Raw genomic sequence first — 27,965 nt, 5'->3', positions numbered from 1 at the left:
GAAGATATGCAGATAGGAAGGCCAATTGTAAATATTTCATGCCTTGTAATTTTGTATAAATGAAGTGGTATCAACGGATGACTTAAAGACCTTCAACGGATGAGAAGCTAAGCTTCAACGGATGTCTCTAAAGCTTCAACGGATAACATCCTTCAACGGATGAGTGCATCAACGGATGAAAGCTTCAACAGATGTTCTGTTGATTAACCGTTGATAAGTGGTAGTTGTACCTACAAACAGAGGCACGTGGGTGAACAGAGATAACTGAAATGTGGCAGCCTAATTTCAGGAACATCAGAAAAAGCAGCCGTTCTACTCTAGTATAAAGAGGCATTAAGTCAACAAAGTACTGGAGTGAACTGGAGAAGAAACAAGTGGAGATCTTACTTTATTATTTTATATATCCTTGTCTTCACTTGTAAACTTGGTAATATAAAAACCAAGTAGTAGCTAGTAATTAGAAAAGAATTTTTCCAGAGCTGTTTAGAAAAATCTTGAGAGAAAAATTATCTAGTTTGTACTAGGATGCAGCTGTGATCAAATTCTTAGATCACAGAATTTCTGAAATACCATCTCTGGTGGAACAACAAATCCACCAGAAAAGTTTTTAAAGGTTTATTGTGTTCTTTACATTTGTGTTTGAATATATATCTGTCTGTATCAGCTTAAAGCAATTCACACACTTGTTCATCTTGAACACACAGTCTTTATAAACTGCTCAAAACTTGAAAAAGTTTTGAGATTTACATTCAACCCCCCTTCTGTAAATCTCATTGTTAGTTCTCTAGAAATAACAATTATCCGTATTCGAATCCGACGATTGCGGATACAGATAAATCTACTATACCTGTCCCATTTTTCCTTTTTGTCCTTTTAATGTAATATTTTATTATTTATACTATGCAACTTATTTATCAATTTGTCACTTAAGTGTATTAAAGCCGATAAATAAATTTTAAACTGAAAAGTAAAGCCGCCCTTATGAAAATTATAACATTAAAATTTTTAAAAATCTTAACGTTCTAAGATTTTAACACTATAAATACTAACCTTATGATTTTATTCAGTCCATTTTTACTTTTTCACTTCTTCAAATAAGCTTTTATTATCCTATCAAAAATGAAGCAAAATAACTATTCACCTTCAAACTCACAAAACTCAAACCCACAAAATTCTCAATTCCCGAATATTTAACACCCATATTCATTCCCAAATCACTTTTTCCCGTATAGTCAAAATCCAAATATCGACAATTATCAATTTTCCAACCAACAAAATTCAAATTATAATTCTTAAACTCCAAATTCTCAGTTTCCATTTCCAAATCCGTATTTTCCGTATCCACAAAATTCTCAATTTTCTTTTGTCCAAAATTTTCAAAATGCACACCCACAATTCGGAATTCAACAAAATTCGATTACTAGTGAAAATTCTCCACATTCACAAGTTTCCACTTTCAATGCTACTAACATTATTGATCTCAACGGTGATGTTATTGAAGTCGAAAATAAGCGAGATGATATAACCCAATGGAAATGGAGTGAAGATAAACTCTTAATTAGTACAAAGTTGAATGTAGCTACTGATCCTATAATCGGCGCAGATCAAAAAAATGAAAATTTTTGGGATCGAATTCGCCAATATTGTGAAGAGGGTAATCCCGGACTTATCAAAAGAGGAGCAATAGCTACAAAAAAAAAATATGGCAATAAATGTATGAATGGGCTCAAAAATATGGAGCGAGTTACGAAAAAGCTGAAGAAGTAGTGGGAAGTGGTTCAAACATGGGCAACATTATTGAAACTGATTTGGTCAGCTGCCAACTTACGATGATGCAATCCCTCCCGTGCAAAGCCTACTTTCCACATTTTTTAGGGTCTCTATTATTATTATTATTATTATTATTATTATTATTATTATTATTATTATTATTATTATTATTATTATTATTATTATTATTATTATTATTATTATTATTATTATTATTATTATTATATACTAGCTTAAATCCCGTGCCATGCACAGGTTCATGTTATTATTTAAAAAATTTATTTATCCTTTCATATTATAATTTTAAAATATTTATATAAATATATAACAATTCTAAATTTATAATAAAAACAATAGGAAAACATGTGATCGTAGTTTAGTAGGATAAGTAGACTATGTTCAGTAGTTTAAGAATTTATTTGTTTAGCGAATATATACCTTTATTTATTTATTTTTTAATAATAGAATAAGTTGTGGTCGTAATTTAGTAGTATATCTACTCTAAGTCTAGTAGTTTAACAATTTAGTAGTTTAGCGGATATATAACATTATTTATTTACGTTTTTAATAACTAAAATTAGGGAATAACCGTTGAACCAAATTATACCCCATTCTGGTTATTATACTATAATATAGATATTTAATAAAATGATTTTATAATTTGATTTTAAATTTACTTTATTAATATTAAAATTGTAATAATTAAATTAAAGTGATTAATTTTTTTAAAACTATTATTAAATTAAAAAACATGTCCCAGTAATTAAATGCATCATATTATTAAAAATAATGAAATAAAAAAGAGCATACTCATTAACTTTTAAACGTTATAATAAAAAAATTAACGATTCTCGTGGAATTGCGAGATATGCTCAACCAAGTCATTTTGTAGCTGACGATGTACCCTTCTATCACGCATCTGCATACTGTTTTGAATATATGTTTCATACGGTATAGAAGGTTCTTCACCTAAGTTTGGATGTGATAAGTCATTTGTTGCATCATCATAAGTTGGTAATGGACCAAATCGAGTGGCGTATGTGTCCCTTTCATCTTTGACAATCATATTATATATTATGATGCATGCTCTCATAATTCTCCCAAGATCTGCTTTGTCCCAAAAGCGTGTCGGACCACGTACAATTGCAAAACGAGACTATAACACACCAAACGCTCGTTCAACATCTTTCTGTTGGCTTTCTTGATATTTTGAAAATAATTTTCTTTTCTCACCTTGTGGACGTGGTATTGTTTTAACGAATGTTACCCATTCTGAATATATTCCATTTGTTAAGTAATATCCCATATTATAATTGTTTCCGTTGATAGTATAATTTACCTTTCGAGCACGACCTTGTAGCACATTATCAAATACTGGTGACCGATCTAAAACATTTATGTCATTATTTGATCCAAGAAGACACGAGAGAGAATATAGCATGCTCATGTATATATTTAGATTTTTTTATGCATATTGCTTATCGATTCGAGTTTAACGAGTCAAGTCGATCTCGAGTCGAGTTCGAGTCGACCACTTGTAAAACTTAGATCGACCCGATAAGCTAAATGAGCATATTTTCTTGTTCGAACTCGAGTTCGATTACTTAATGAGTCGAGTCGAGTCAAATTAAACGAGTCGAGTCGAGTCGAGCCTAACGATCAGCTCGGTTCGTTTACAACCCTACTTCCAGTATAATTGTTGCAACTCCTTTATGACCACTCATGAACATTCCTTTCCATACTTTTGGAAAAATTTTCCATTGTCAGTACATGAAATCAATGCTGCCCATCATACCAGGAAAGCCAGGAGCCTCACCCATCTGTAATAGACGTTGCATGTCATTTGAGTTCGGCTTTCGTAAGTATTCACCCTCAAATATCGTAATTACATTAGACACAAATTTCTTCAAGCATTCAACCGCAGTACTCTCTCCAATACGAACATAATCATCAACAATATCAGCAGATACGCCGTACGCCATCATACGCATTTTGCCGCAGTGCATTTTTGTAAAGGTGATAAACCTTTTCTTCCCAGTGCATCAATCCTCTATTGAAAATATGGATCAAAATTTGAAACAGTATCCACAATACGAAGAAAGGCATGTCTTCCCATGCGAAATCTTCGTCGAAATATATTTTCTGGATATACTGGATTTGGTGAAAAATAATCATTCACTAGACGATGATGATTTGCTTCCGGTCTCTGTAAATACTTTTTCGAGGCGTGGATGTTGAGCTTTGTCCATATATTTTATGAAAGAGCTCGAGTCGGCGATGATTTTTAGTGTCATCGCCAAACTCTTCAATAAATTCTTCAGTGAATTTTTCGGTGACGCTTTCTAATGTGGGTGTTTGATTCATGTTGATATGAATTGAAAAAGATGATACATCCTCTTTATATAGAAGGTAAAAATGAATATATTCTAACGGCTAGTTTACAAACAAATAAAAACAACCACTAACTTCCAACTACTAGTTTACAAACAAATAAAAACTACCACTAACTTCCAACCACTAGTTTACAAACAAATAAAAACAACTACTAGGTTCCAACGACTAGTTTACAAATAAATAAAAACAAACAAGAAATGATAAACCCTAGTTTTTTGCCATAATTTTCTCAAGAAATTTCGCATGAGCCTTTCGCTGAGTATCATTCATCTTAGTAGTATCCACCAAATTGACTTGTAAATCCATCTCAGCTTGCTTCGCCTCAAGCTCTTTTTATCGTGTCTCAATTTCTTTTTGACGAATTTCATTTATTGTATCCATTATATTCATCTTTCTCAAGTCATTAACTTGTAAAGATTCATACTCTTCAACTTCTGCAGCTGTTGCCTTCCCCTTTCCCTTCTTTTTAGTTGCTTTTATACCTTTAGGACGAACCGGTTCACAATCATCAGATGTTGATGTATCATTATTTCCCTCTGATGAGTATGCTCTAGAACTACTTAATTTAGTTCTTTTAGAACTTGCACTAGTTGCAGGTTTTCTCCATTTGGGATGTCTACGTAGCTCACACCAATGACCCTCAAAGTTAGACTTCTTCTTGTAATATTTTAAATGAAGTGCATTAGCTTCTTCAATTCTGTTTTCCAAGTTTGAACCGCTTCCGATATTTCGCTGAGCCTCATCGTAACACGATCCAAATTTCTGAGCACCTTCATTTATTCGTTGCCACCTTTTTTTATTACCATAACTCCTCTCTTAATGACACTAGTATTATATTCTTCACAATACTGATGAATTCGGTCCCAAAATGCTTCAGCTTTTTGATCAGTACCGATTAGTGGATCAATTGACACACTCAACCATGCACTGATTAAGAGTTTATGCTCAACCAAATTCCACTGATCAATAATTTCTCGTACCTCTTCGGTTCCTCTCATTCATCATTTAGATCAATAATAATTTTTTGAACAAAGGCCAGGACTTGAGTTTCGGGAGAATTTTGAAAATTGATAGGTGTTTGTTGGGTTTCAAATTATGAATTTAAAAATGGAGGAAATAGAAACAGATATGGAGAATTTTGAGGATATGAAAATGGAAATTGAGAATTTTGAGAATGTGAAAATTGGTATTGAGAATTTAGATTTTGAAAATTAAAGGTTAAATTTTGTGGGTTCGGAAAATAAGGATTCAGATATGGATATGGAAATTGAGGGTTTGGATTTTGAGGACTTGAATTTTGATTTGAAGATGGGGTGTTATTTAGATTCATCTTATGCTAATATTTTTTTGAGAAGTAAGGAGTGTGAATAATAGGGGTTTGAGAATTTTATTTATAAGAGAGAAATATTACTATTTAAAGTAAACGTTACAAATTAATATTATCTTTTAACAGTAAAGAAAGCATGCAGAGATATGCAGCAAGAGAAAAGATAATAATAAAAAAATAAAAAGCAACAGAAGTGGTCCGGTCTGGGGTGGTGGGACGAGACTGCTTTTTTTAAATCACCCCAATGTAGTGGGCTTTGCTTTTATCTGTCCATGCCATATTGCGCGTCCCAATACCCTAAATGGGTATGCGCTGCATGTGCTTTAAGGGACATTGGAGGGGTTGAGCATCTCCAATGCTCCAAGACCACTTCCCAGTTTTAATGGGCTCCATTTATGCCAATTCACCAAAAAATGGTAATGGCCAACTTTATACAATGCAAGAGACCATTTACTAGCATATAAAATAATAAAAACAAATAAAAAAGTAAGTCACCGAGGGAGCAAAGTAATTTAACTATATTAAAATATAAGTAAGAAATGAAATGGGCAGTGGCTACCGCAGCGGGCTTGTCCAATTTGGTCAGAACTCATTCAATGCAATTTTTGTAAAAAATGGATGGTCAAGTCATTTTGGGAGTCCCGAGGCATGTAACTGGACTCCGGTTGGGGCTGCTCTAAGAACATCTCCAGCGCTCCGAACTACTTATCCTGATTTCTTACCCCATGTTCAGTCCATATAAGCAAAAAATGGCCAGGAATAAAAGGCGGCCAATTTGATCCACCCGGGCTGCCCAACTTTTCTATATTTTAATATTACTTCTTCATATTTTAGTACAGTTTTAAGACACAAAAGAATATAAAGAATCAAAGATAATGTTAAATAATTTTATTGAAAGGCGTGCATTGTAGTTGGCCTGTGGCCGCCAAAGTGACCACCTGCCCAGTTTTTTAATTATCTCTAATGTAAAAAGGTAGCCCAAGGTCAAGTTGCACTGTCCGAGGCGGGAGTTGGGCGCCGAAAAAAACCGCGCTACAGATGCTCTAAGGGGACTCTGATGCTGAAGTAAGTAGGGACTGCAGGATATCCAAATGAATAAAAAATAAAGGCAAGTAAATTAGATGTAAGAAAAGTTAGGGGCTGATTGTTGTAATTGGTTCCATAACTATAACATAGAAATAACTTTGTAAAATCAGCACTCCAATGTATAACTATAATTAGTTCTAATTTATAATTATAATTAGTTCTGTAAATTCATAAGTGGATAGCTGCTCCTATATTTAGGACTAAAGATACTCCCTCTATCCCAAATTAATGGTCATAACTTTTGCACATAATTTAAGCTGATTTGACAACATATCTCCGTTAATTATTTTTAAATTTTCTATTTTTTGTGAATAAAAGGTTAAGATTCAAATTTTTTCACAAAAAAATAAAAAAAAAATTAACGTATAACTTTTTCAACTTCAATTGGATGGCTTGAACTTCCGTAAGAGATTATTGGCAAATGAATTGTTGTAATTGTAGATTCAATTTCAGCCTCTTTCATTATAAACAACAAGTTTTCAGCTTTGAAATGGCTTCTAGAATTTTTTTATGTTTTCATCATTATATGATTAAAAGAACGTTCAAGATTTATCATCTTGATTGTAACATTTTAAAAAGTTTCTCAAGTTGCTCTAGCATTTGTAGCTTACAAAATACAGAGAGTAGGCTTTTGTAGGTGTTTAACTTAGGATCAAGGCCTAGCAATTAGGGTTGAACAAAAACCTGATCAACCCAAAAAACTGACCCAACCAACCCCTGTTTTGGGCCGACCAACCCGAATCATTCGAAATCGAAGTATTAATGGGTTCATTTTTTTAAATCCCGAATATGTTGGATTGGGTCAAGGTTTAACAAATTTAAACCCTTACCCAATACAACCCACCCCATTATATAATTGAGTTACATTCTCATTATATGTTTAGTCCATTAATTATTTAGTTCAATCCAAGTCCATTACTTGTTAGCTCATCTCAACATATATTTTAATTTAGTCCATCCTCCTATGACAATTGTTAGGAATATGTTGTGTACTTGATAATAACTTGAACAAAACACTCAGTAGATTTTATTTAAGTGATTTTGTAGCTTTCAATGGATGATCATTTCAACATCCGTTGAAAGAGTAGCTTATGTAATAATAAGTTTAGTAGCACATTCTTGATTATTATAATGACTTAGTGAACTAGATGTTACAGAATGTTTAAGTCATGTTGACTACTAGCTTGATATGCAAGATAGGTTGGTTAATTATAAATATTAGATGCCTTGTAATCTTGTATAAATAAAATGGAGTTAACTGCCAAGAAAACAGTCTCAACGGATGATTCACAAAGTTTCAACGGATGCTCAACTAAGCTTCAAAGGATGATTCACATAGTCTCAACGGATTATCAACCTGAGTTTCAATGGATGATCAATCTGAGTTTCAACGGATGATTCAATGAGGCTTCGACGAATGTTCAAATTCAAAAGAGCAGTTGATAGTGACCTGACAGTCACATCCTTTAGCAAACTTGTTATTTTCTTATTTCTGTTGGAGAAAGAGAATCCATTAAATCACTACCAAGAAAGGTGAATGACCCATCTTTATAAAAAAATTCTAACTTTCCTAAGAGATACAACCCAAACTCTGACTATTTCCTCAGCAAGTTGTTGAAAATGATCTTCATCTGAGATGCACCAATTTAAAGGTAGAAAGTCAGATTGCTTGAAACAGTTCCAGATGGCCCTTTCAGTGACTTCTCCTTTCTTTGTAAGCTTGGATTTCTTAGGCTTTCTCCCAACATATTTGAGATTGACTTTTAGTGAAGGCTTGGCTAAAGGTAAGGTTGTGATTTTCTTGAGACTTGTTTGGCTTATGATGATTGGAATTTTTAGGAAGGAGTTGGCTGTTTGTTTGTACAAAATTTTTGGCTTAGAGGTTGAGAGTGGTTTGTTGATTGAGGTTATTGATACAGAAGTTTTGGTTAGAGGTTGAGTTAGAGCTGTTTGGATTTTTAGGGTTTGCTGTGGTTCTGAACTATCATGAGTCGTTTTGTTTCTCCTTTCACTTCCTCTTTTCTTCTCATCATTCTTCTTATTTTCCTGCTTTTTTTCCTTGCTACTAGTTGCCTTGGAGGATTGACTTGGATTTGAGCCCGAAGGTTTTTGATCATCATTCTGCTCATCATCATCCTCATCTTTCCTTAGATTGTACTTAGTAGTTGGCAACATGTTGTCATAGTCTACAAGGTATCTTTCGAAGATCTTTATCATCTCCACATCCTCATGCTTCTTGCTCTTCTTGATCTTTAAATCAGACTGTAAAGTCATGAACAGCCTTAAGTTTGATCTGACACAATGTTTGGGAATATAGAGATGCTTGGCATGCTTGGTTGAAGGGCATACATAAACAATTCACTTGTCTGGAGATAGATAGGCTTCTGGAAAAGCTGCTATTTGTGCCTTTTAAGCTCATGTAGAAGTTGAGTGTCTTCAGGAATTCATTGGTGTACTTTGTCAATCATAACGTCCAATTCAGATGCTCTCAATGTTTGAAGATTTCCCAAATTAACCTGAAGACACTGTCCACCCCACCATCATCTATGTTCATCACAATTCTTTTCTCTAGGAATTGTCAATCTTTATCACCACTGCTCTTACAAAATTGATGTTCTTGCCTAAATCTTTCTTGCAACTCATATAATTGTGTTAAAGAGACACTCTTAGTGCTGCAAGAAGGTCATTGAATTCCTGAACTTGATTAGGTCCTTCTGCAACCCTTAGTAGTCTTTCTTTTCCAACATCAACTTGAGTATTTTAGCTTTGTCCCACCTGAACAAGCTTGTGAGATTGTGTCTTAGCATCCCTGGATTGTGAAATCCTAGCCTCATTCTCCCCCTTAGTCTTGGAAACAAGCATGAGCAGGGGAGTTGGAAGTTCTGGCCTAATTTATTCAGGTAAGGCAGACAGTGAAATGTTGAGCTTTTCCATGATGGCTCCCAAAGCAACAAAATTCTGCATTCGAAGATGCTTATGAGAGTCCACCAGGGCCTGGATGTCAGTTTGTTGACTTTTGACTAGATAAGTCAAGGCTTGAACTTGTACAGTGAGAGAAGTATTGGAGTCTTGCAGTGCTGAGACTTGGCTTTGCAGATTGGTGGAAGTTGAGCCTGGCTTATAAGAGCTAGTAGATGTGCCAAAGGTTTCTTCTAAAGCCTGTTTGATGCCTTCCATAAGCAAGACTGAAGGCTCATGTCTGCTCTGGTGAAGTTGGTCCAGCTTGACCTTAGAGTCATTTGCTGCTGGACAACTGTATGGAGAGAGATAAAGGATTGTTTAAGATTTTTGACTTCTCTTTCAATAGAAGCAAGATCCATCCTTGACATTTGCTCATCAAAGTGCTTGAATTTGGAAGTGATCTTTACTTGAGATGGTAAAATCTCATCCATCTTCTCATTTACCAACTTCCTAATTTTATCTTCATGACCAGTTAGCTTGACTTCAAGAGCTTTACCAAAAAGAAGAAATGCTTTGAGCTGAGCTTTGTACACTTCTGTAATTGCATCATATACATCTTGTGGAGTCAAGGCCTTTGCATTACTTCCCAGAATAGTGATGTATTCTTCCCTAAATCTGGCCAAGACTTGGTCCAACTTCAATACAAAGTTCTGAGAGAGTCATGCATCCACATTTCCATCTTGTTCTGCATCATTGACAATTTTCTCTTTTTGCTTCTCAACTTCTTCATTGTATGCAAGCATGATAGCTTGATAATCTTTATTGCTCATGTTTGAAGTCAGTAGATGGTGTGAAATGTTTGCCAGTCCAGAATTCTGCTCAACTAGTAGATCATCTACAAATGTGGGTTGAGAGCTAGATTCTTGTAGCCAGTGAGAGAGAAGTTTTGGTTGTTGAAGTTGTAAAATTGAGGGTTCAGAAATACCTGTGATTGCAGTCACAGTTTTACTCACAGATTGATCTGTGGTTATGGCTAGTTGTTCCACACTAGTTATGGGAACCTCCAATTAAATTGAAGGGGATTTGACTGGGTTACTTCCATGTGCACCAGTCTCAAACCCTTGTGTATCTTACACCACACTATCACCTGAATGTGCTATTTTTGCCTCCCCTATGACAGGATCACTGGAAATTGTACTCCTAGCATCAACTTCCAAGGCAATTTCTGCTAGAGTTTTGAGGGGAGTTGTCCCTTCATGAGGAACCTCCACTTGAATTGAAGAGGATTTAAATAGCTCCCCCTCAGGAGTACTACCCTCAAACCTTATAGTCTGTGAAGACTGATTTGCACATGAAGGTGCATTTAGAGTTTTCATGGGGTCTTCAGTAAAAACTGATAAATCCCCCATATTTTTTATGGTGTCATCAAGGTCTACCCCAACTAGTAGCCTCTCACCATATAAAATAGTGTCTGGGTCATGAGCAAGGTTTCTTGAACCAAGTCACTCGATTTTTCTTGCACTTAAAAATTAGATTCAAGTGCAGTTGGAAGAGAAGAAATTTTAGAGATTAAGGAGTGTTGCTCAGATGTGAGTATTGGCAGCTCCCCCTGAATGGATGAGGGAGCTTCAAAAGATGTGCCCTCATTGTGTGTGCCATCCTTATTCCTCCTACCATACATTTGAATTGCTTTAAGTGCAGGCTGTGCAGACTCTGTACAAGGTGCATTGGGGTGAATGCTCTTTTCAATACACACACCCTATTGAGAGGATACATCTAGAGTCTGTTTAGTCCCCATTTTTACAATTGCACCCTGTTGGGAGGGTAAAGAGGTGTCCTGAATGTTCAGCTCAGATTTCTTACTCTTCTTTGGTCTTTTGACCAAGGGTGACTCAGCTTCAATTTGGTTCTCACCACTCTCTTGCAAAACTGTCATGGTTACCCCATTTCTCTTCTTTGAGAGAATGAGGTGGTTGGTTTCCTAGCTTCTACAGGTTTTGAAGGAACATGCTCAACATGGGTAGGTTCCTGTGGGTGTGTCTGTGTTTGTGCTTCCAGAGGCTCAGGAACCATTGTTGCACTAGGTTGATTTCCACTACTTCTCATGTCTGGCATAGAATAAGGGTAAGTCTTAAATCTTTCAATCATGAAAGGTGTTAACTTAAGACTTACTGGAACCTTATTCTTAGTAAGAAGTGATCCAAATAAAATTTTGGATACTTGCTTACAATTGCCAATTAGTGTTCTGTTTACACCTTCTAGCATATGTATGTCATTAACTTTATAATTTAAAGTTGACATAATAAATCTAGGAAGAAATATCTCCTTACCTCTTGACTCCAATGACATTATGAGTCTGGTGCTCAGCTCCTCCATTATGTAGTGACCTGCATTAATGTGTTTGTTGAGGGCCATTGAGTAGACTAGCTTTTGGACAACACTTGAAATGTTGTCAAATCCTGAATTTCTGCAAGTGAATGCGCTTATCACAGAATTAAACAGGAATGACCATTCCCTCCTCAGATACTTCTTGTTCATGCTGACCAGATTGATCCTCTCAGAATAATTGATGAATTCCATGAACTCATACAGCTCATCCTGAGTTGGAGCATCCACCAGCTTGTCAGTAGGAATGCCCAAAGCCTTATTGACATTATCCTCAAGAATCTCCACTTGTTGTCCCTTAATTGTGCAGTTTATCACTATGGTTGCAGCTTGATTCTCATTCACGACTGTCCTTATTGTTGTTGTGTTCCAGAAATCCCCTAACACATCCAAATACAACACATGATTAGCGGTAAGAGCACCTACAAAGTAGGTCTCAAAAAGGAACTTGGCAAAGCACTAAAAAGCTTCAGGTGCTTGGTTTGCATCAATAAATGCAAGAAAGTTGGTATCCTTGAGGATAAAGGGTACAAGATTATTGGCTTCCATTGATATGAGTATGAAGTTTAGTGGGTAAAAGAGATTTATGATAAAAGAGGAAAAATGAGAGAGAAATCGGTTTTGGATTGAAATCTAGGACACTTGAGATCTCGAAAGTTGTAAGTATGTATATGTATCGAGATGTCTGGGTATTTATAGTAAAAGCAAATGACTTGTCGAGAACTCAAAAATAGATGTTTGGAATTAGAAAAATAAATATGCAGAGATTTCTGAAATATTTATAATTCATAATTCACTTAATTTCCAATTAAATCAAATTAATTTTGATTTACTAGAAATTAATCTGCTGCAAAATATTAGCTGAGTTCTTGTCTTAGGATGAAGAATTAAGCATTCCAATTTCACCTACAAGTCTAGTGAAAGTTGCTTCATCCAAAAGTTTAGTAAAAATGTCAGCTAATTGTTTTTCTGTTGGAACAAAAATGAGCTCAATGGTACCATTTGTAGCATGTTCTCTAATAAAAAATGGTACCTTATATCAATGTGCTTTGTTCTAGAATGGTTAACTGGATTAGCCACTGTAGAAATGGCACTAGTATTGTCATACATGATATAAATTTTGTGTAACACTAAGCCATAATCCATTAGCTGATTTCTAATCCAAAGCACTTGAGCACAACAACTTCCTGTAGCTATGTATTCAGCCTCAGCTGTAGAATTTGATACCTATTGTTGTTTATTGCTATACCAGGATACAAGTCTTTGTCCAAGAAATTGACATCTTCCACTAATACTCCTTCTATCAACCCTGCATCCAGCAAAATCTGCATTTATGTAACCAACAACTTCAAAGCAGTTCCCTTAGGATACCATAATCCTAAGTTTGGAGTCCCCTTCAAATATCTGAAAATCCTCTTCACAGCCATCAAATGTGATTCTTTTGGATTGGCTTGAAATCTTGCACATAAACATGTTGCAAACATGATGTCTGGTCTACTTGCAGTTAAGTAAAGCAGTGATCCAATCATTCCTCTATAGCTTGAAATGTCTACACTCTTGCCTTTTCTATCTTCATCTAACTTTATTGCTGTAGACATAGGTGTAGAAGTAGGTGAACAATCAACCATACCAAACTTTTTCAATAAATTCTTGACATACTTAGTTTGGCTGATGAAGATCCCATCACTTTTTTGTCTGAATTGTAGTCCAAGAAAGTAACTTAATTCCCCCATCATACTTATTTCATATTCACTCTGCATAAGCTTAGAAAATCTTTGGCAAAGCTTTTCATTTATAGAACCAAAGATGATATCATCCACATAGATATGAACTAGGATCATATCTTCCCCATGTTTCTTGTAGAAGAGAGTCTTATCTATAGTACCTCTAGTAAATCCATGCTTCAATAGGAATTCTGACAATATATCATACCAAGCTCTAGGTGCCTGCTTTATTCCATATAGAGCCTTGAGTAACTTGTACACAAAATTTGGAAATTATGGATCTTCAAAGCCAGGTGACTGTTGCACATAAACTTCTTCTTCTAGCTCACCATTCAGGAAGGCACTCTTGAAATCCATTTAATACACTTAAAATTTGAATGTGCAGTAAATGCTAGGAAAATCCTTATTGCTTCAAGTCTTACAACTGGAGCAAAAGTTCCATCATAATCAATTCCTTCTTCTTGTGAGTAGCCTTTTACAACCAATCTTACTTTGTTTTTGGTAACTACACCATTTTCATCCATCTTGTTCCTGAACACCCATTTTGTTCCAATAATGCTTCTATTCTTTGGTGCAAGAACTAACTTCCAAACTTTGTTCCTTTCAAACTGATTAAGCTCCTCTTGCATAGCAGATATCCAATCAGGATCCATTAGAGCTTCTTCAGTTTTCTTGGGTTCTATCTGAGATAGAAAGCATGCATGTAGGCATTCATTTGCAGTTGCACTTCTAGTCCTCACACCAGCAGTAGGATCACCAATAATTGCTTCTCTAGTTTGACTTCTATCCTACTTCCTTGTATGAGTTTGTTGACTTGCGCCTTCATCATTCTCTTCATTATTGGTATGACTGCTAGATCCTTCTTCTCTTTCTCCCCATGAGTTTGTGCTATCAAATTCAGGTGTTTGAGATGACCTTCCATTCTCATGATTTTCTTGTTCAGTAATCTCTTCATTCAAAATCTGTTGTGCATTGACTTCATCTTCACCATCAGAATCACTATCAATGTTGAGGTTTACAAATGCAAGGGCTTCAGCTTCATTTTCATCAAGGCATTCCAAGCCTGGACACTTGTCATCATCAAAAGTCATATCTGTGCTTTCCATAACCTTCTTTTGATTTATCATATAGACCTTGTAGGCAGTTCTTTCCAGTGAATATCCCAGAAAAATTGTTTTAAAAACTTTTGATTCAAATTTTCCCACATATTCAGAGTTGTCTTTCAAAATGTAACACTTGCTCCCAAACACATGAAGATGCTTTACAATAGGCTTTCTCTTAGACATAATTGAGTAAAGTGATTTTCCATGTGCCTTGTTAATGAGGTATCTGTTCTGAGTGTAACATGCAGTGTTAACAGCCTCTTCCCAGAAACTTGTTGGCAACTTGGCATCTTGCAGCATTGTTCTAGCAGCTTCAACTAATGTTCTATTCTTTCTTTCAACTACTCCATTTTCTTGAGGTGTTCTAGCAGCTGAGAATTCTTGAATAATGCCCTTACTTTTGTCAGTTAATCTTCACCATTGATCTTGCACATCCTTCAGGCTGCTTTTTGTAGACTTGTCAATCCAGCTGTTTAGATTGTTTGTTGATTGTAGATCTTGGATATTGAACTGGTCTGTAATATTGTACTTTAAGATTTTACCTCGAGATCTCCATTTGGTCTATAGAGAAATTGACATCTCGATAAGTATATGAGCTTATCGAGATCTCTAATACTCCATAGTTAATTTGACTTGTAGAGGTCTCTGAGTTCTCTATAAGAGAATTTGGCTTGGCGAGATCTCTAGTCTTCATTTCTTCACTTTGATTTATCGACATCTCTGAGTTCTCTAGGGCTTATTGACTTATCGATATCTCAGACTTCTCCAGTCAAATTTAACTTATCGATAACTCAGAGTTCTCTAGTAAATTTTGGCTTATATCTCTGAGTTCTCTAGCGGAATTTGACTTATCGATAACTCAGAGTTCTCTAATGAATGTTAACTTGTTGATAACTCTGAGTACTCTAGTAAAGAAATGACTTGTCAATATCTCCAATCTTCATGTCTTCAATTTGGCTTGTCGATATCTCTGTGACTTCTCTAGTAGCTTTCCTGACTTCTCGATAAGTCATTTGGAGTTCTCGAGTGACTTCTCTATAACACTAAATCTGTGACTTGTAGAGATCTTTGACTTAAGAATATTTTTATCCAAACAGATTTATTCAACTCCAAACTTCTTCAAAATTCTTCTGAGGCATGATCTTCTTGATCTTCTTCCAGATAGAATCCTTAGGCTTGATACTATTTAAACAAAAAGACTCCAGTCTGCTCCTTTTTCATTTTTACAGACTTTAGAAGTTACAAGTACAAATGCAAACTAAGATTACAATACAACTTACTTAGGGTTGTCAATTTGGCTTAGTCTTGTTAAAGTACAGGCATGTCTTGCACAACAAACATATATTATGCTAGATTCTATATGTTACTGGCTAACTTTGTTTCTGAAGATCTTATCATTGAGAACCCAACCAACAATCTTGATTGTTGGGTTCAAGAAAGAAGGGTTATTGCTGACTTGAACAGGGCAAACTACCTCAATAAGGTTCTTCTTGTTTACATGCCGATCATGGAAATGCCTCAGGTAAGTGAGGTAAATGTTTCTGTTTCTGTCCCTACTATTTCTCAACCACCTATATCTTTACAATTATCTGTGGCTATGACACCTGTGGCAGTGACCAAACAGGTGCCTACCTAAGCCACACAACCAAAAATTTCAAAATCCAAGTCAAAGAAAGCCCCCTCTAGTTTGTCTCAAAAGAAGCTAGTTATAACATCCACTAAAAACCAAGAGGGGAGTGTAAAGGGAAGTAAGTCTGGTGAGGGACAGGGTGAACATAAAAGAAGCCCAAGACTGAAATTGGTCAAGTCAAAAAGGATATTACTGCAAGATTGGAGGCTAAATTTCCTAACACAATAATGCTAGATATCAACAGACAGCTTAGGAAAAACTCTGATCTAGTCAAAAAGGTGGACTCTTTGGACACTAGGATCACGACCCTGGAAACCTCAATCAATGAAATACACCTCCATCAAGCTCAACAAACACTGCTTCTACAAAAGTTGGTGGCTGCACAAATCTCTACCTCCACTCAACTGGATGCTAACAAAAAGGGGGAGAAAGACTCTATTATTCCAGTTAGCTAGGAGGAGTCAACAAGTGAGGGGGAAAAGTGCTCAACATACAAGTTAGCAAGGTAATTGTTGTTGTGTATATGTTGTGTGCTTGATGATTTCATGAACAAAACACCTTAGTAGATTTTACTTAGTGAAATAATGTAGCTCTCGACATATAAGATTTATAGTCCCGACGGATGACTCATTATAGTCCGGACGGATGTTGACTTATTATCCACCGAGTGAGTAGCTTATGTAACAATAAGTCTGTAGCACATTTCTGCATTCACCATTGTATAGATTCTGTAAGTAGTATTCAAGTCATGTTGACTTTAACTAGATATGCAGAATAGGTTGATTAATTGTACATAGATGATGTCTTGTAATTCTGCGTAAATGAAATGAAGTCAAGTGCCAGTTTGCTACCCGACGGATAACCTACAATGAAGTTGACGATGATGAATGATCAAATAGATAACCCGACGGATGATCAATAACTCAACAGATGATCATGAACCCGACGGATAAAGAATTCAAATATCTGTTGACAGTGACAACACAGTCACATGCGTCGAGTGGATGCAAATGGAATGTGTTGTGAATATGTTGTGTACTTGATGATCACTTAAACAAAACATCTAAGTAGATTTTACTTAGTGAAATAATGTAGCACTCAACGGATAAGAATTATAGTCCCGACGGATAGCTCATTATAGTCCCGACGGATGATTAACTTATTATCCATCGAGTGAGTAGCTTATGTAATAATAAGTTTGTAGCACAGTGATGTATGCACCTTTGTATAGAATCTGTAGTAGCATATAAGTCATGTTGACTTTAACTAGATATGCAGAATAGGTTGATTAATTGTACATAAGTAATGTCTCGTAATTCTGTATAACTGAAATGAAGTCAAGTGCCAAAATAGCTACCGACGGATGATTAACAAAGCCTTCGACGGATAATCAAATGACTATCAACGGATGTTTAACATAGCAATCGACGGATGATCAATTAAGTCATCGACGAATGATCTGAAAGTCGACGGATGATCATATCAAGAATTCAAACATCAGTTGAACAGTGAAGGCTGACACACAGCCGTCGAGTTGTATACAAACACATTGTGGAAGCCCATTAACTGGGTAATAGAGGACGAAAAGCAACAAAGATTAAGACTGTTAGATTTTATATTTGTTCAGTCTTTTTGACTTTGTAATCTTGGTATTATATAAACCAAGAGAGTAGCAAATATAAAAATAATTGAGATAGCTGAGAAACACAAAAACAGAGAAATCTTTGTAAGCATAATCTTTAGCATTTCCTGTATTCTCAGCAGTTCCATTTGTAAGCAGCTGTGAGCATTTCTGCACACAGAGTCCTCTCGATATATTATATATATCTCTAGTGGAATTGTTTAAATCCACCAGAAAGTTTTTAAAGACTCTTGTTTTTAATTATTTATGTTTTGATTCATTTAAGTTTACATTCCGCATTGTGCTAATCAAAACAAATATATCTATAATCGAGTTGAACATTTTTATTTCAAGAAAAAGGTTCAAGAATTCCATTCAACCCCCCTTCTGTAATTCTTTCTATATTGTTATGGGACTAACAATTGGTATCAGAGCAAGCTCTTAATCTACAAAGAGTTTAAAGATCAAAACAATTCAGGAAGATGAATAAGAAAGATATTAGAGTCAAGATTCCTTTTCTTGATAAAGATAATTACCATCATTGGAAGGTAAAGATGCATCTTCACATGCTCTCTCAAGATGAGGCCTATGTGGACTGCATAGAAAGAGGCCATCATGTTCCAATGAGAGCTGTAACAGGAAATGAGCCATCTGTTCCAAAGCCAAGGCATGAATGGTCTGATCCTGACATTGAACAAGTCAGGAAAGATAAAAAGGCCATGAACATTCTGTTCAATGGTGTTGATGCAGACATGTTTAATAACATCATCAACTGCAAGACTGCCAAGGAAGTTTTGGACACAATACAGATAATTTGTGATGGTACTGAGCAAGTAAGAGAAAATAAAATGCAGCTCCTGATTCAGCAATATGAGCATTTTTACAATGAAGGAAGTGAGTCACTCACTGACATTTTTAGTAGATTCCAAAAACTACTAAATGCTCTTAAGTTGCATGGAAGAGTCTATCAGACTAAAGACTCCAATCTGAAATTTCTCAGATCTCTTCCAAAGGAATGGAAACCAATGACAGTCTCATTGAGAAACTCACAAGATTATAAGGAGTTTACTTTAGAGAGACTGTATGGCATTCTGAAAACCTATGAGCTTGAGATAGAGCAGGATGAAAGAATGGAGAGAGGAAAGAAGAAAGGAGGATCTATTGCACTAGTTGCTGATCTGGAAAAGGAGAAATAAGTGAAGATGGAAGCTGTGGAATCAACTTCAAAGGTCCGTGAAAGCAAGGGTAAGGGGCTAGCTGCAGAAAGTGAAGATTCATTGAGCCAAGATGACATGGAGGACATTGATGAGCACCTAGCATTCCTTTCAAGAAGATTTGCCTAGCTCAAGTTCAAAAAGAACTTTGGAGCAGCCAAGCCAAATAGAAACATGGTGGATAAGTCAAAATTCAAATGTTTCAAATGTAGCTTGGCAGGGCATTTTGCAAATGAGTGTAGAAAGTCAGATTCCAGTAAGAAAAGGTTTGAGTCTGTAGATTACAAGCAAAAATACTTTGATCTACTCAAACAAAAGGAGAGGGCTTTTATTACACAAGAGAATGACTGGGCAGCTGATGGTTTGGATGAAGATGAAGATGTCAGCTATATCAATCTAGCCCTTATGGCCAAGTCTGATGAAACAGAGACAAGTTCCTCAAGCAATCAGGTAATCACTACAAACCTTGCACATTTATCTAAAGCTGAGTGTAATGATGCATTAAATGACATGTCTACAGAATTGTATCATTTGCGTGTTACACTTAAGTCTCTCACTAAAGAAAATGCTAAAATCAAAGAAAACAACTTGTTTTTAAGTGAGAGGAATAATGTGCTTGAGTCTCAATATGTTGAGTTTGAGAAATTAAAAATTGAGTGTAAGATTGCCAAGGAGGAATTAACTGAGTCCTTGAAAAAGGAAGAAATTTTAAAGAAGCAGTTCAGTCGTGAACAAGAGGTGATTAAAGCATGGAAAACATCCAGAGATGTTCATGCTCAAATTACCAAGGTTCAAGGAATTGAGTCTTTTTGTGATGAAGCCTGGAAAAAGAATAAGGAGAAACTATAACCTATTTTGGTAGATGGGTTGCTGACAGATGTAGACTCGACGGATGATGAGGACTATCCGTCGGATAACAAAAAGTGTTATCCGTCGAATGATAAAAATCTTCATCCGTCGGCTGTAAGCAAACCCATTAGCAAAGCCAAATTAGTCAAGCTTAATGAAAAGTATGGGTCTGTTTCCAAGAACTTTGTTTCAGGAGAGTCAAGTCAAGCTAAGAAAGAGAAAAAGGCTAATGTTGGTCACATGACTGTCAAATAGTTAAGTGACAGACTTGAGAAGATAGAGGTCAAAACAGAGACTAAAAAGAAAAACAATAGGAATGTTAAAGTAGGGATTAACAAACACAATAACTACACACCTGATAAATATGCCCCCAGAAAAATCTGTGTCAAGTGTGGTAGTGTAAATCATTTGTCTGTTAATTGCAAATCTGCCATGCCTACTCCCATGTCTGTTCAGCCTCAATTTTCTAACATGAATGCCATGCCTGTTAATGCTATGCCTACACAGAATATGAATGCACAGTTTGCTAATATGCCATTTGCACCTAATCCATACTATGCTGCATACAATATGCCTCAAATGCCATTTAGCATGCCTTACTGGAATAACATGTTTACACCAAGCATGCCATTTCCTGTTAGCCATAACATGCATGATAATTCTGTTGTATTTAGTGGTTTCAAAGGTACAACCCAATTGACTAAGGAAGAATCTGAAATTCCTAAGTCAAATGAGATAAGACCTAAGAAACAGAAGAAGAAAGCTAACAAGGCAGGACCCAAGGAAACTTGGGTACCAAAATCAACTTGATTTGATTTTGATGTGTGCAGGGAAATAGAAAGAATCTTTGGTACTTGGATAGTGGCTGTTCAAGACACATGACTGGTGATTCTACCCTGCTCACAGAGTTTAAGGAGAGAGCTGGCCCAAATATTACTTTTGGAGATGACAGCAAAGGTTATACTGTGGGATATGGCTTGATTTCAAAGGACAATGTCATCATTGAAGAGGTTGCCTTAGTGGATGGTCTCAAACACAATCTGTTGATTATCAGCCAGCTTTGTGATAAAGGCAACTCAGTAACCTTCAACAAAGAAGCCTGTGTTGTGACTAACAATCAAAACAACAAAGTGGTTCTCACTGGTGTGAGAAGAGGAAATGTGTACCTAGCTGACTTCAACTCAACCAAAGCAGAATCTGTAACTTGTCTTCTCAGCAAAGCAAGTCAAGATGAAAGTTGGCTATGGCACAAGAAGCTATCCCATTTAAACTTCAAGACCATGAATGAGCTGGTAAGGAAAGAGCTAGTTAGAGGCATTCCTCTAGTGGAGTTTACAAAGGATGGACTGTATGATGCCTGCCAAAAAGGGAAGCAGATCAAAACATCATTCAGGAAGAAACTTAATTCAGCAATTGAAGAGCCTCTGCAACTGCTTCACATGGATTTGTTTGGACCAGTCAATGTATTGTCAATTTCAAAGAAAAGATTTTACCTAGTAATTGTAGATGATTTCTCAAAGTTCTCTTGGACATATTTCCTAAAGTCTAAAGATGAGACTAGTGAAATCATCATCAATCACATAAGGCAAGTTAACAATCATCCTGATTTCAAAGTAAGAAGAATCAGGAGTGACAATGGAACTGAGTTCAGAAACCATGTCATAAGAGCATTTTGTGAAGAAAATAAGATCTTGCATGAGTTTTCAGCAGCAAGGACTCCACAACAGAATGGAGTAGTGGAAAAAAAGAATAGATCTCTTATTGAAGCTGCAAGGACAATGCTTGAAGAATCAAAATTACCAACATATTTCTGGGCTGAAGCTGTAAACACTGCATGCTACACTCAGAACATCTCTCTGATTAATCAAGCAAGATGCATGACACCTTATCAATTGTTCAAGAACAAGAAGCCAACTCTAAACTTTCTTCATGTCTTTGCTGTAAATGCTATATTCTGAGAAATCAAACTGATCAAAATGGGAAGTTTGATGCTAAAGCAGATGAAGGAATTTTTGTTGGATATGCTGTTGGTAAAGCATATAGAGTCTACAATCTAAGAACCAACATTGTTGTGGAATCTATACATGTTGTGTTTGATGATAAAAAGATTGAAGGACTGAGAGATGGAGATTACCATGAGAGCCTCAAATTCGACAATGTTGAGATGGTCAGTGATGGAAGTGATGATGAAAGTGATTAAGAAACAGTATCTAAGGATAATGCAGACAAATCTACCACCAATAAAGCACAAAACTCAACATCCATCGAGTTGCAAAATGCTTCATCCGTCGGAAGGCAATCTGTGTTATCCGTTGGTAGACAACCTGCCTCATCCGTCGGTACTCAAGATTCACCATCCGTCGGGTTATCAAAAGGAGCAGGAAGTCAAGGCAGATCACCCATAGAAAGTACCCTTTTCTCAAATCAAAGATCCACAAACTCAGGGGGAGTTTCTAGCAATCATAACTCAATCACACATCAAGACAACATTGAGGTCTCTTCATCTAGAGCTAATCTACCTCAACCAAGGAAATGGACAAAAGATCATCCCTTTGAACTGATTATTGGTGATGTTTCTTCTAGAGTTCAAACCAGGAGAGCAACTCAAGAAGAATATCTATACAGCAGCTTTCTGTCAAAGGAAGAACTAAAGAAGGTAAAAGAAGCTTTGTTGGATCCTGATTGGATTTTAGCTATGCAGGAGGAGCTAAACCAATTTGAAAGGAATAAAGTCTGGAAGCTGGTACCCAAGCCTAAAGGAAAGAATCCAATAGGCAACAAATGGGTATTCAGAAACAAGATGGATAAAAATGGCATAGTAGTAAGGAACAAAGCCAGATTGGTTGCTAAGGGCTATTGCCAGCAAGTGGGAATAAATTTTGATGAAACTTTTGCTCCTGTTGCAAGACTTGAAGCCATTAGAATCTTCTTAGCCTATGCAGCCCATGCCAATTTCAAGGTCTATCAAATGGATGTCAAAAGTACCTTTCTGAATGGGGATTTGGAGGAAGAAGTGTATGTTAGTCAACCTCTTGGCTTTGAAGATCCAAATTTCCCAGAGTATGTCTATTATCTATTGAAAGCACTTTATGGACTGAAGCAAGCACCTAGAGCCTGGTATGACACTTTATCAAAGTTCCTTTTGGAAAATCACTTCACAAGAGGTACTGTAGATAAAACTTTATTGTTCAGAAATGTTAATGGCTTTAGCATACTTGTCCAAATTTATGTAGATGACATTATTTTTGGCTCTACAGATGAGAAACTTTGTAAAAAGTTTGCCAAACTAATGCAAAGTAAGTATGAAATGAGCATGATGGGAGAACTAACCTACTTTCTTGGTTTAGAAGTTAAACAAGTTAGTAATGGAATATTCATTAGTCAAACTAAATATATTTTTGATCTTTTAAAGAAGTTTGATCTAATGAATTGCACATCTGCAAAAACTCCCATGGCCACTGCCACTAAGCTTGAATTAAACACTACTGAAAAGTCTGTGGATATTTCAAGCTATAGAGGCATGGTTGGCTCACTTTTGTACTTAACAGCTAGTAGGCCAGATATAATGTTTGCTACATATTTATGTGCTAGATTTCAGGCTGATCCTAGAGAGTCTCACTTGATAGCTATTAAGAGAATTTTCAGATATCTCAAGGGAACACCAAAACTTGGCATTTGGTATCTTAGAGATTCTGGTTTTGATCTAACCGGTTATTCAGATGCAGACTATGCAGGTTGCAGAATTGACATAAAAAGCACAATAGGAACTTGTCAATTTCTAGGAAACAAGCTTGTGTCATGGTTCAGTAAAAAGCAAAATTCAGTTTCTACCTCTACAGCTGAAGCTGAATATATTGCTGCTGGCAGTTGCTGTGCACAGATTTTATGGATGAAAAATCAATTGCTAGACTATGGTTTGCAAGTTGAGAGGATCCCTATTTTCTGTGATAACACAAGTGCAATTGCCATCACTGAAAATCCAGTGCAACATTCAAGGACAAAGCACATAGACATCAAGTACCATTTCATAAGGGAACATGTAATGAATGGTACTGTAGAGTTACATTTTGTTCCAAGTAAGAAGCAACTTGCAGATATATTTACCAAGCCACTGGATGAATCCACCTTTTCTAGGTTGGTAAGTGAGTTAGGTATGCTTAATTACTCTTGAATCTATCTGAGTTATTTTGTAAGTTGATAAGTAGCCAGAAATTTAACTGATTTTTAGTCTTGAGTGAAATTTTGGCTAAGTCAAAATTTGCATCTCGACGGATGACCACTATCCATCGTGTTGAGTCATCCGTCGATATACAATGTGCAAATAAAAATCAATTATTTTTCTGGAATCTTTTAAAACTCGACGGATAACAGTTTATCCTTATTCGTCGAAGTGTCTAAATCTTAACCGTTAATTCCCTGAACATTATCCATCGAGTATACTTACAGTTTGTAAGCATTACACGACGGATAATGGGTGGAATTTTTACAGTTTATTTTTTTTAAATGGCTAATTTAGGCAATTTCTATTGGGTAATTTACTTTTCCTTATTATTTTCATCCGTTGTTTTTGAGGGAGTATAAAAGCTTAATTCATTCCAATTTTTTTCTTTTATCATTCTCAAATTCAACTGCTTTTATTTTATTCTCTCTCAAACAAATATCCTCTTTCTCTTCAAGCTTTCATTCTCTAACAATGGCACCTGTAGTAAAGATCATGTCTCAGACTGGGTTCATTTATGAGAAGAACAACTTCACTGCTTTGGTCAATAAGGGTATTCAACAATCAGAAGACTATCACAAGATGATGGACTTCATGAAGAACTGCAAGTTAAGTTATGCCATGCTTGAATCACCCACAGTTTACTGTGAAGTTGTTGAAGAGATGTGGACCACTGCAAACTACAACTCTACTGACAAAACCATCAATCTAACTATCAAAGGTAATGAGTTCTGTATCAATAGTGATGTGATAAAAGCATGTTTCAAAATTCCTGACGATAATGTAACTTCACCACACACTGACACTGATATTATCAATATGCTTAATTCCATGCATTATGCACTTCCTACTAATAAGCTAAGTGAAATTAGAAGATTAAGTCTTAGGAAGGAATGGAGTTTCATGTGTGATGTTGTGACTAAAGTTTTCTCTGGAAAAGTCAGTAATTTTGATTCTGTGAACATTTCCATGCTTAACATGCTATACATGCTAGTTACAGATAAATTTTACAATTTCAGTGACCTTGTCTTGTATGAGTTAGGTTTTAAACTAGGTGAGTTAGCCAAAAGGGGAAAGAATGTATATTATGCTAGATTTTTCATGATATTGGCTAACCATCTTTGTCAAGAGATTGTACTTGAGAACCCAAACAACAAATTAGCTTGTTGGGTTCAAGAGAGAAGAATCATTGCAGATTTGAACAGAGCCAACCATCATAGGGATGTGCCAATGTTCTACTTTCCTGTAATGCAAACACCTCAGGTAAGTGAGGTAAGTTCATCCATACCCTCAACTATTCCAATCTCCTCTTTTTCTTTGAGTTCAGGCATAGCTATGACAACTGTGACAATGACCAAACAGTTGCCTACCAAAGCTTCCAAAACAACTGTAATTTCCAAATCCAAATCAAAGAAAACCCCCTCTGGTATCTCTCAAAAGGTACCAGTTGAAAAATCTACCAAAGCCAAAGAGGGGAGTGTGAAGGAGGGTCAGATAGGTGAGGGAAGGGGTGAACATCAAAGAAACCCCAAGGATAAGGTTGGAGAGTTGAGTGAATCCCATGCTAGCCACACTGCAGTTTCCCAACAAACTGCAGTGCTTAAAAGGAACAAAAGCTCACTTCTAGCTGCATCCTCCCAAAAGGATGTGGCTATTGAACAAAGCTCTCATCCAAGAGCACAGACCAAAAGGGTTAGGGATACAAGCTCACCCCAAACTTACACTAGAAAGAAGAAATCCAAAATAACTGGGGATGCACAGGGCACACACACAGTGCAAACTGGTGCTAAAGACACAGTCCCTGTACCTTCTCAAATTCAGATTGATGTGGCTCCAATAAATGTGGAGTCACAACCAAAATCTCTTATAATAGAAGCCACTGAAACACCATACTCACCAACTAACTCACTGGAAGTGGATATGATAAACACTTTAATTCCTGATTCCCCTTTTTTAACTCTGTTGGGGAAGCCAAAATCTAGTGCAAGTGAGCATCATCTTTTAGATGATTTGTTGGCTCACTTGCCAATTCTTTCAGATACTATTGTGACATCTGTGCCTCAAATAACTTCAATCAACACAGAGTCAACAATAGTTTCTCTTCCCACCTCATTCACTTCTACTCTCTCGATGGATATTGCTCATCCGTCGAGTAGTGATTGTATCCCGACGGATAAGCTTAACAGCAGTTATCCGTCAGATAGCTTTACCACTCACCCGATATATATCACTTATCCGTCGAGTGTCTCTGCACAACTTCAAACTTCAATTATTTCAAGTGCAGAAGATTTAGTGATAATACAGTCAGTCTTAGGACTGAGAGATGAGAGTGCTTTGAGTGAGAGGCTGGGTTGCTCCCAGGCAAAAGGAGAGGAAAAGAGTGAATCTCAGCAATCCATTTCTTCAGGATTGGCAAAAGTGAGTGAGAGGAGTCCCACCTTAGTAGGTGAAGGTGAGGGTGTGAGGGTGGGGAGCCAGGGTGAGACCCTGATGGAACAAAAGAGAGATTATGAGAGAAAGGCAGGTACAGGAGAAATAAGAATTGATCCAGCCATTGCTAGTGAGTCAATGATTGTGGATGATGCTGAAAAGGAAAGACAATTTCAGCAACATTACAAAGCTGAAATTGATAACATTTCCTTGGATGCTGACACTTTTACTCATCCTGTGTCAGCCTATCAATTGTTGGCTGCTCAGGGCAATGTGGAGGCAGAGCAGACTTTGAATTTAGTGCACACCACAGAATCTCTTTAAAGAGATAAAACTGCTGTTAACAGGATGCCTTCTCAAGCTGGAGAGCCATCTGAAGAATTTGGAGTAAATTCTAATGATGATGACTCTGGTTCTTTGGATGGAAGCATGAACTTAGGGGGAGCTAAAGGCCCAAGTTCTGCTTTAAGTTTACCTGAATGGGCATGGGCAAAGGAATCTACACCAGGACAATTTGAGGTGTCTTTGGTCAAACAAGTAATGGCTATTTAACAGGCCCTTCAGGAAACTTCATATTGTGGTACCAAGGTTGTTCTTCAAGCTCACCTAGACTCCCTACATCTAATGAAGATCCAGCACTTAAGACAAAATCTCAGTGTGGAAGAATTGAAAAGAGATATAGCTGACTTGAAGACCTATAACTCTGAGAAGCTGGATTCAGTAATGCCATATGGTACCATGCAAGATCTACTACTAAGATTGAGGAGAGAATTAGACTCTGAAAAGAAGCTAGCCAAGCTGGAAAACAGAGTTCAAGTTATTGAAGATTCAGTGGCTATTCTTCTTCAAAATCAACAGACTCAGACAAATCTTCTCATGCAACTGACTAAAGCACAAGGCCTAACTCCTCAACTTAATGATAACAAAAAGGGGGAGAGAGAATCAAGTAAGGGGGAGAAAGGACCAACAGAGGGGGAGAAACTTCAAGTACAAATCAGCAAAGTAATTGTACCTTCAATTACTATCTCCAAGCCACCAGTTGCAGATGGTATAGATCTAATTAAAGCAGCAGCAACAAATTTGAAAGTTGCTGAAAAAGGAAAGTTGAGTTTGATCAATTGGGATAAGATTGATGAGGAGATACAGAAAAAGTTTGAACTAGTCAAGGAGCCAGTTAAGTCAGCCATCCATCACTCTCATGTCAAGCCAATCAGTGTGAATGAGATAAGCATGAACTATCTGGAGAAAGGACAATCTTCCTGCATCAAATCACAAAAGACTGAAATAATTCTCAAACCAAGGGCAAATTATC

The 27,965-nt window shown here is 36.4% G+C and overlaps 1 protein-coding gene across 1 annotated transcript; it reads right to left on the bottom strand.

The window, feature by feature from the left end:
- Positions 1-4,497: 4,497 nt before the first annotated feature.
- Positions 4,498-5,162, bottom strand: LOC141685163 (glutathione S-transferase T3-like). The gene is made up of 2 exons (XM_074490282.1): positions 4,968-5,162; positions 4,498-4,926 (listed from the first exon to the last, which is right to left on the bottom strand). The coding sequence occupies exons 1-2, from the start codon at positions 5,160-5,162 to the stop codon at positions 4,498-4,500; spliced, it is 624 nt and encodes a 207-aa protein (XP_074346383.1).
- Positions 5,163-27,965: the final 22,803 nt, after the last annotated feature.

The sequence above is a fragment of the Apium graveolens genome, chromosome 9, assembly GCF_009905375.1.
Source record: "Apium graveolens cultivar Ventura chromosome 9, ASM990537v1, whole genome shotgun sequence".
Classification (NCBI taxonomy): domain Eukaryota; kingdom Viridiplantae; phylum Streptophyta; class Magnoliopsida; order Apiales; family Apiaceae; genus Apium; species Apium graveolens.
Note: the sequence above shows the minus strand (reverse complement) of the source record. Positions and strands in the feature narration are given on the sequence as shown.